At 34.0% G+C, this 9449-nt stretch overlaps 1 protein-coding gene across 1 annotated transcript; it reads left to right on the top strand.

The window, feature by feature from the left end:
• The first annotated feature begins 1030 nt into the window (after window positions 1–1030).
• LOC127850541 (uncharacterized) lies at window positions 1031–5251 on the top strand. Its single transcript, XM_052383662.1, has 2 exons — window positions 1031–2180; window positions 3954–5251. Exons 1-2 carry the CDS (start codon window positions 2135–2137, stop codon window positions 4796–4798), a joined length of 891 nt encoding a protein of 296 aa, XP_052239622.1. The 5' UTR covers window positions 1031–2134; the 3' UTR covers window positions 4799–5251.
• Window positions 5252–9449: the final 4198 nt, after the last annotated feature.

Here is a 9449-nt window from a genome sequence, read left to right as displayed (position 1 = left end):
TAAAGATTTAATAATTATTTCATAATTTTGACGATTAAACGGGCAAACCTAAATCAAACTTTTGACTTAAAACAATATATGATCATCTAAATATGTAGGCTACACATATTCGGCCTTTAAATTAAACTATATAAACAGTTTGGTACTTTTTATAATAAAATAAACCCCGGCTCGTTTGCCTTTTTGGAATTCACATTTTCCAATCTGATGAGCTTCAAATGGGAATTCACTCATAATGACGAAGGAGAGAGATTTGAAGAATTGAAAAAAACACAACTGCAAATATCCCGTTACACCTGGTCGCCATGAAAACTTTTCACTAGCTACGCCACTGGTCGGTTATTGAAGCTGCGTGAACATACAAAGTTTAATTTTTAAATGAGAATACTTTTTCTGTTCGAATAAACACAGAATTATATACTTTATCGAAAGCATTTGACCTTTTTTAAAGTGTTCATTTTATTGAAATTGACAGATGTCGCAATATTAGATTTTACCGTAATTTTAAACCTATAATTGAAGAGCGGAGATTAAACTTTCATAGGATTTTGAAGAATTGTGTAGTATAACGAACGTTAGAATTTGCATACGAACTTTCTTTTCGTATACGAAAGTCTTAATAATTTCTTATCAAAGGCCCCTTTACCAGTAATAAAATTAATGACACATTAACGTGTAAGGTACAGTTTTTGGTATCTTAAATCAAACCACATTAAATAGCAATAAATGGGATAGTTCATCGGTCTATATAATTTTCAAAAATATTTAGCAATCAAAATTAAATGTTAACCGTAATATGATAATATATTGTCCCAAATGGAGTTTATACAGTCGATAACGCTCATAAGTATAGCAATACTGCATTCAGAATAAATTGAAGTGGTCGAAAACATCAACACCCATTTCATGAAGACTACTTCGGGAACCAATGAATTAAATCCAGCATACAAGAGTCATCATCAAACTGCTACGTAGTGCATAAACGACAAACCTATTTAATGTCACTCGATGTAGTCCGGATTTAGGAGGTGTTAACCGAGCAAGACGTGCGTTCTAAGAAAACAACTGATCACACTTCGTACGTTAATTGAGAGGACAATTTGTGTTATTTAAGCTTAAATATTTAATACCTATTTCATAATATTGACAGAATAATAATGAACATTATCATATTTTTTTTCAAGAGGACATTCTATTAAATATCTGTCTGTTATTGATCTAAAATAATTTTGGAACATACATTCTAAAAACGAAAGGAGAATTTTAAAATCGAAAGAACAAGTATTTGAAGCACTAATTTCATAATGGCGACAGGAAAACTACGTGAATCAAACCGGGACAATGCAGGCGATTTCATTGGAGAATGTTCTGTCACACAATCTTGTGTGCCATGTATGAAAACCAACGTATCAAAAACTGCTACGGTTTTCTGCAATGATTGTAATGAGTTCTTGTGTGATGCGTGCAAAAATCCACACACTGTTTATGCACCTGGCAGGCACGACATTGTCAATATCCAGGAAAGGCAGACTGGACCGGTAAGAGTCGATATGAAAGGAATGGACATATGTCCGGAGCACGGCAAGGAAATAGAGTTTTTCTGTCAGGATCATTCCAAGCTCTGCTGCCGTAACTGTTTGCTAATTCACCGGAATTGCGAACACGTTGATGAAATAGCTAAAGTATCCGGACAAGAACGACTGGAGCTGCAAGCATTACAACAATCAATGATAAAACTTAAGTCCGAGGCTGACGCTATTATAGAAACTGGTTTGAATGAGTCGATTGCGAAGATTTCTTCAGATGTTGATAAAATAAGAGATCGTATCATACAACTATTTGAAGAAGCAAAACAGAAATTTATAACTGATGCAAAAACAATCAAAAGTGAAGACACCAAACGCATTGGAAATAAGAGTGACGCCTCTTTCAGAGTTAAAGAAGAAATAAATGAAGTCTTGCCAATGTGGTGCGCTCTTCTAGAACACGGTACGCGCAGTCAACAGTACATTTATTCCAAAATTATTAACGAGAAGCACAAAACATGGAAGTCAAATATCAATAAACACAGAACTCTAAATATTCCATCAACAGTGAAAGTGTGTATTTCAAGAGAGTTGTCAACACTGCTAAGATGGGAAACGATTTTATTAAACAAAATTGCAATGACAGCAAGCCAGGTATTACAAATATTGCATATTTAAATCACAGTCTGTCGTTTTATTTAAATATTTCTCTTTTATCGTCAAAGCGTATAACTTGTATTGAACCAGAGCAAATAAAAAAAAAATAAATTTCAGAACAAAAAACATTATTTGTGAATTATATTGACAAGCTGTTCAACAGATTATGCATAAACTTCAATTTTCTTGAAGAAAAGAGACTTAGACAATCATTGTATATACACGCATCAAAATAGCATACTAACTTTAACGTATTGTTCATCGAATTAATGAAACGATCATGGCCGTCTTGGCATTGCTTGTTAACCGCTATCGTGCGACCCATCATAAACGCCACTATCGTTCACTCGTAAGTGACAGTTGTTTGTCTCTGACATTTAGTATTAGCTCATACGATAAGGCTACGTTCGTTACAGTGCGAATCTCCGCGAACGCCATGACCGGAAAGACGGATCGTTTTCTTTGACTTAGAACTTGGGCATAGATACGCTCGTTTGTTATGATACGCTTCTTTGCGCTCAAATGCAAAGCAGCGCAATCCCTCAACTACAATCGTTTTTGACAATTACAGAGCCATGATCTGATACCATGATGTGAAAGTACGAATACAAGTACATATTATTTATTGCGCTATCTTAGGACTTGGGGATATTTAATACGATTTGATGCGTTATCCCGATAAACAATTGAGTACAGAGAATCGTGTTCATCGTAGACATTTGTTAAACCGTTCACACATGTTTCAATATTAATACGACTGACAAGATTTACTTCAAAAACTGATAAGGTCTGAAATCATCACCACGATACATTCACAATTTATATTACGAGTTAAATCATTTTAGTGGCAACGAAGCATAAAACGCGCGATATTATTAGTTCGTGATGCGATAAATTTCGCTTGGTTGTAGTCTGGTAACAATTTGTCAAGGTTCCAATAAGACTTCATACGTTTCGTTGCGATATTATTTGATTATCACGATCGGGTGTCCCTATTTCTAGTTATGAGTTGATGTTGTGCTTTTCAGTTTGTAATTACCCGTTATCGATTATCTATGCGTCAGTTCGTCGGTCAGCGTTCGTTTTATAAACAATACTTTAAGGAAGACAAACGTTTTGGGGCACTTCAAAGGAAAGAGCACTTGGGAATCATTTATTTTTAAGTTTTGCCAAAATTGCGTAGTCTATTTTATAATTTATAATCAAAACATATTTGGTATCAAGCATATTATAGCGCGGTTTTAAACGAATGTTAGAATGATGGCGTTTATGGTTACAATGTAACTCAATCCGGCGATCAGATTATTTATACTGACTTGAGTAAAAAATCTCTTCTCTAAAACCCAATTGCTCAGAAAATTCGTCTTAATATCATATTTAGAGGTCATTTAAAAACTCATGGCCATTTTAAAATTTATGTGGTCAAATCGGGCCCCGACATGGCGAAACAACGTTTTAATATTTAGATTTAATGGACAATATGCCATAAGACATTGAAACGACAATGCCTTGATGTCTATTATAGATTGATCAGCATTCATTGAATATAAAAAAGCTCAAATTTGATACGCATTCAACTTTCATAAAATTTATATGTATTGTCAAGATCCCTTATATTTGATGATTATGATGATGATGATGATGATAATGATGATGATGATGATGATTTTTAAATTACTACTATCATTATAATCATAATAATTTTTATTATTGTAACAATTATTATTATTTGTATTTGTATTGGTAATATCAATATTTTCATTATTCCAGGTTGTCTATCATCCCGGTCAAGGCCAGTAACACTGGAGCTTCTTGTGTCCGTGGATCTACCAAAGACACGAGATGATAAGAAAGAACCGTTCCTCACTGGGCTGGACTTCCTGCCGGATGGGAGACTGGCAGCTGTGGATAACAAGCATGAGCAATTAATAATACTGAATGAGCGGCTGCAGAGACTCGGAACACCGTATAAGTTTAAGACACCCCCAAAAGACGTGGTATATCTTCCTAATAATAGACTTGCTGTTGCGTGTAGGAAAATTGTCTGTTTTCTGTTTGTGACTTCTGACAATGTCATAGTGTTGACAAAGGAGATCAATACTACGTCTTCTTTCCTCTGTATAGACTATATGTCTCCATCCAACATGGTTGTGAGTACGTACGATGATCCCCGCCCTGTCAGAATGATAACCGTGGGTGGTGTGGAGTCTGACTTTAATCAAGTAAGGTTTCCCAATAAGACGTACAAAACAGATGAGAGTATGTGCACGTATGTCCAGTCTAAGAACACATTGGTCCTTACTGACAGGTATGCTCACATCGTATACATGTACGATACCGTGAAAGGCACGTCTATTGCAGTCACTGATGAGAATATACAGGAACCACGTGGTGCCTGTGTAGGGCCTGATGACACGGTGCTGTTGTGCAGTCAAAAAAACAACTCCATCGTGCACCTGACAATTGACGGTAAAATACTGGGTACCTACCCAGTGGATATGAAGGGTCCGTACAGCATATGTGTGTCTAAGGATGGCTCTAAGCTGGCGGTATCCAACAGCGTTGTAGGCAACAGAAAACTTCAGTTGTTTAAGATAGCAGCAGCACACAGTTAGGTGACCAACCAGTTGTTTTAAATGTGGTCGTATTCATCATATATGTATTATATGTGTGTATTCATGTGTTATCAAAAATTGATATTTTTAATATGAATAAAAACAAGTTGTTTCCTTAAGTATTAACATTAATAAATGAAAACACTGTATTTCGAGTTTTGTGAAATTAAAGTTCTTGTATTTGACTGAAATCTAGAAATAAATATACCGATATGTAGTGTAGTACTACAACCATTTACAGATTTATTGATCGTCTTTGGTAAAAACAGTTTTATTCTCATTTTCTGTTTTATCTGTTCGGTTATATTATGTATAATACTACGCAATAAATTAAATATATTTTGTCAATGTTAAGCTCCTTTTTATGTTGCGTCATGATACCTCGTAAAAATTTAGAATGTGTGCGTGCTTACATTTATCACATGCTTTAAGTGTAATATACATATCTACAAATTGTCGTGTTGCTCATTTATGTATATAGGGTATTGTTTTGCTAGATTCTTATTCCACAGAAACCACTTTCTGTGTCCCTAGTTGTTTAAGTCACGTTGCAGTTTACTAATATTGGGTAACATACACAATAGTTTTTCTTTCATCTAATATGGAAGTTTCTTTCTTGTGCTCTTTTGAGTCTTCGCGTAAGCTCATGAAAACTGCCATTAAATGACGTGATGCTATAGCAGATAATTAGACTACCGTAATTACTCTATGTTTTCGGACTCTTATAAAATAAATAAAAAATTCGTGTCCGAAAATTAAGATACGAAATATATTCAACAATTACAGGTGTCCGAAAATTTAGAGACAAAAATAAAGGTGTCCAAAAATCATACTTATATTGAAATAAATGCAATAAATCAATGAACAATAATTGTCTTGTGATTAAATCTTTTTCTGCCTAAAAAAATAAATACAAATTCACAGCTTTGCTAACTCTTGCCTGAAATGATATTGAACAAAAATGTAAAAGCAGACAACTTTCTGCTTCCTTAATAGGACGACACTGTTTCAAATGCTGTTGAGTGAATCCATTACTTTCTACCGGGATACCCAATTACGCAAATTTAATGGTCCATTGCCCTCAGGCATGAATCTGCAAGGTTTTATGGCCATAATCCCGTTGTTAAAATCCATGCTCGAAGTGTTATCGAAGATAAACAGGGCCGAAGTCAGAAGAGGAGCACGGTAAAATTTACGGTCCAAAAATTAAGAGACATTAATTATGAACGAAAACTCGTTTGTCCGAAAATTTAGAGTCACGAAAAATAATTATTTTTGCTTAAAAGATGGTGTCCAAAATTACGGTAATTACGGTAGATAGGTCGCTTATTGGTCAAACTTTCAAGTGTGCATGTGAAGACTTTGGATGTAAGATGTAACTGTTGTTTTTATGTTCTTGTTGTACATATCCAAATTGTTGCTCTGTGATGATTTTCTTTCATCTTGTCTTGTCTTGTCTTCATTTTCTTTCAGCAATATTGCAAATTGGTCGAAAAATTATATGAACCTAACTACACTATGTAAGCATAAACATAGCAAAAGGCAATTAAAGAATTGCGATAATAGTATGATCATGTACAAAGGTGTGTGAGAAACGAGATGGAATCTTTTAATCGCGTTCACAACACTGTACGAAACAATATTTCAGATATCAGTAAGCATTTCTTGCATTCAATCAGTCTCCAATTAATCAATACAATCACATCCCAAACGACCTTATTCATGTCAGGTAATGCAAAATAAAATGGTTGGCACTCGGAAGAAAATGCAAAGACATAATTCTTTGTTATGTTTGTGTTATAATTCCTTTTTTATTTTTAAAATATCAAGTTCTATGTTAAGATGTCTATATTGCTTTATTATTATTATTTATCATTAGTATTATTGTTATTATTAATTATATTATTATTATCATCATTCTCCTTGTTCATATGCATCCGTGTTCAATGGCAAATGTTAAATTTAGTAATTTAATAAAACATTAATGCACAACTATGTACATTTAGCCAAGAAAACAAGGAACAAACATCCCGGTCAGATATCACTGTGACTCCAGTCAAACGCTCTCGATACTATAGACAATCCCAGAAATTGATAACTCCTTGATTACCGCCCCTGAATACTCGCGCGCGCCTTCAAAACAGTACTGAAGAAAACAACAGGGACATATATGTTTGTATAGGTCCCTGAACAAAACAAGAAGGCGAAACGATTTTATCGAATATATTTGAAGATTTAAAAAGTTTCTGTTATAGATCTGATAGATCTGATAATAACATAATAGTTCGTGTTTTTTTAATATCAGTTTTTACGTAGTTAGAAGAAATAAGGTTCATCTCCATTCAATTAAGAGTAATAAAACTCAGCATGAACAGGGACCTATTTGCATAGGTCCCTGGCGAGAATAAGGTCTTGATTGTCAGTAAACATGTTATTTAAAGGTGACACGTGATATATTATCTTAATTACGATATCTTCACATGTGCATACATGTGGTGTCACGGGCATACCCATAAAACGCTTTAAATCCACATTTGAGACATCGGCTCCCATTGAGCGGATTCGATCCCTCCTTTATCGCTGATGCGTTTTTTTTTCAAGACCTTTATCTTGCTGAAATTAATCATCCATAATAAACGAAGAAAAAAATCATTATTTTTTTCGTGTTTTTATGTTTTAATCGCCAATTTAGATTTGATAACGAAAATTGAATACAGACATACGTTTAGGAAATCTAGAGAACACAATTGGAACTATTCAAGTTTATGTAAGGTTTCATATTTTTCATGTTGAACATGTCTATCGTGAATTTAGATGTTAATAAGAAAATTTAATAAATAATGAAATCAGTTTAGAAAATATTGAGAACAGTCCAAAACAGTTTATTTCAGACTATTAATTTTGATATTACGTGTTGTCACTGAATATTGTTGCAGAAACACATATTTTATAAATCTATCGTGTATATTTCTTATTTAACTTATATTGATTAACGATGTGATACATATTACACTTGGTTTCATGTTTCAATGGTTTTCAATCCTACTGTGCAAAGTCATAAAGTACTGTTTATTGGAATAAAGCGGGTGTTTACTATGATTACGCTGTAATCTACCAAATTCTTCAGTACCGTCAGGATCAGCGTGTCACGTGATAGCCAATATTGCGGCGGTCAATTTATCGATTCTGTGATTGTCTATATATTCGGGAGTTCAATTACGCTCATCATTCTGTAAAGTTATTATATGAAAGATAATTGTTTGAGATGCCGAATAAAACTATTTGCAACAATAAAGCGTTACGCCTTATGCCATAAATCACCAGGTAAATCTTCCAATAACGCTCCGTTTTCTAAAAGTTGGACTGACTTACCTCCCTTGCTGTGACGTCAGAGCTGTATATCCGCTATTTTTAAACAGCGTTATTTATACCGAGACGATCAACTGCATTGCTATTACATCAATACTTTTATGTTAAATTATGGACTTTTCTGACCAATATGATCATTATGAAGTTGAACTGCATGAAATTAGACCGTATATGTACAGTACACGCCATTTTATCGATTTAAAAAAGCTCAATTAGACAAGACTCCTTTTCCCAAAATGGCTGGAAAATGCCCTAAAATGTTCGTTATTAGATTGTTCATCATATATCTTAATTATTGTATGTTTTGTAGTAAATGCAAGTGAACGAAATCGTATTATTGCAACACATACTTTAACTTTCAACAATAATTCTAATCATTTGCACCCATCGATGTAATTACATCGATGCTTTAACTGTTCATCGCGCACGTTTGGTCTAGTTCGTAATCTTTTCCACTTATGCATAGTGCAAATGTAAAGTTAAATAAAATTTCAGAGGACAGAAAACACACTTCCGTATTTTTCGGGGGTAAAGACGCGACTTTTTTTCCGAAGCGTCTTATTAATGGACGAAAATGAAAAACATAATATCCTATTTTTTGTGAAAAATGCGCGTGTGATAATCATTAGCGGTAATTTGATTACCTCTGAATTACCCCCATGTCACTATCAATCGATAATTTAATTGGTTTATTGCAGTGTTATGGCTTTGTTATACCTACCACACTTATCCTTACGTGTACTCCTCCACGATAAAATCGTAGTCAGTTAGATCTACTGATGATAGCAACCGGGTGTAATCCTCCTGGAAATCGTGCTTTTCACGCATTATATTATCATAATAGTTTTTCGAAACGAAAAGCTTTTTAACAAATTTATATTTTATTCATTACAAATATATTACAAATATAAATGTTTTGTTGAATTCCCCAATAAGAATACATATTTGTAATCCGAAACACACCTCTGATTGTCTTCTGTTAGCGCGCCGTTAACAAATTCAAGCGTCAAATAAACATTCGGGATTGTTAGCAGATATAAACAGAATATGTCTTATGTTCCAAATTTCAATTTTGTTAGCCTTTTAGTCGAAGATGCTAAAAGGAAACCGTTCTCGCATCTAGCTGTAGGCTTCCGCACCTGGATTAGTGATAATTTCGTGTTGTTTATTCTTTTTCGCATTTGTACACGGAGTGTCTTACTCATCTAGAGTCCGTGGTTTGTAGCCACGACGAACCCATAATTGATTTTTAGTAATTTCACCATATATGTCTACATGTCGA

Source organism: Dreissena polymorpha, chromosome 11, assembly GCF_020536995.1.
Source record: "Dreissena polymorpha isolate Duluth1 chromosome 11, UMN_Dpol_1.0, whole genome shotgun sequence".
NCBI classification, from domain to species: domain Eukaryota; kingdom Metazoa; phylum Mollusca; class Bivalvia; order Myida; family Dreissenidae; genus Dreissena; species Dreissena polymorpha.
This window is presented reverse-complemented; position numbering and strand designations above follow the sequence as displayed.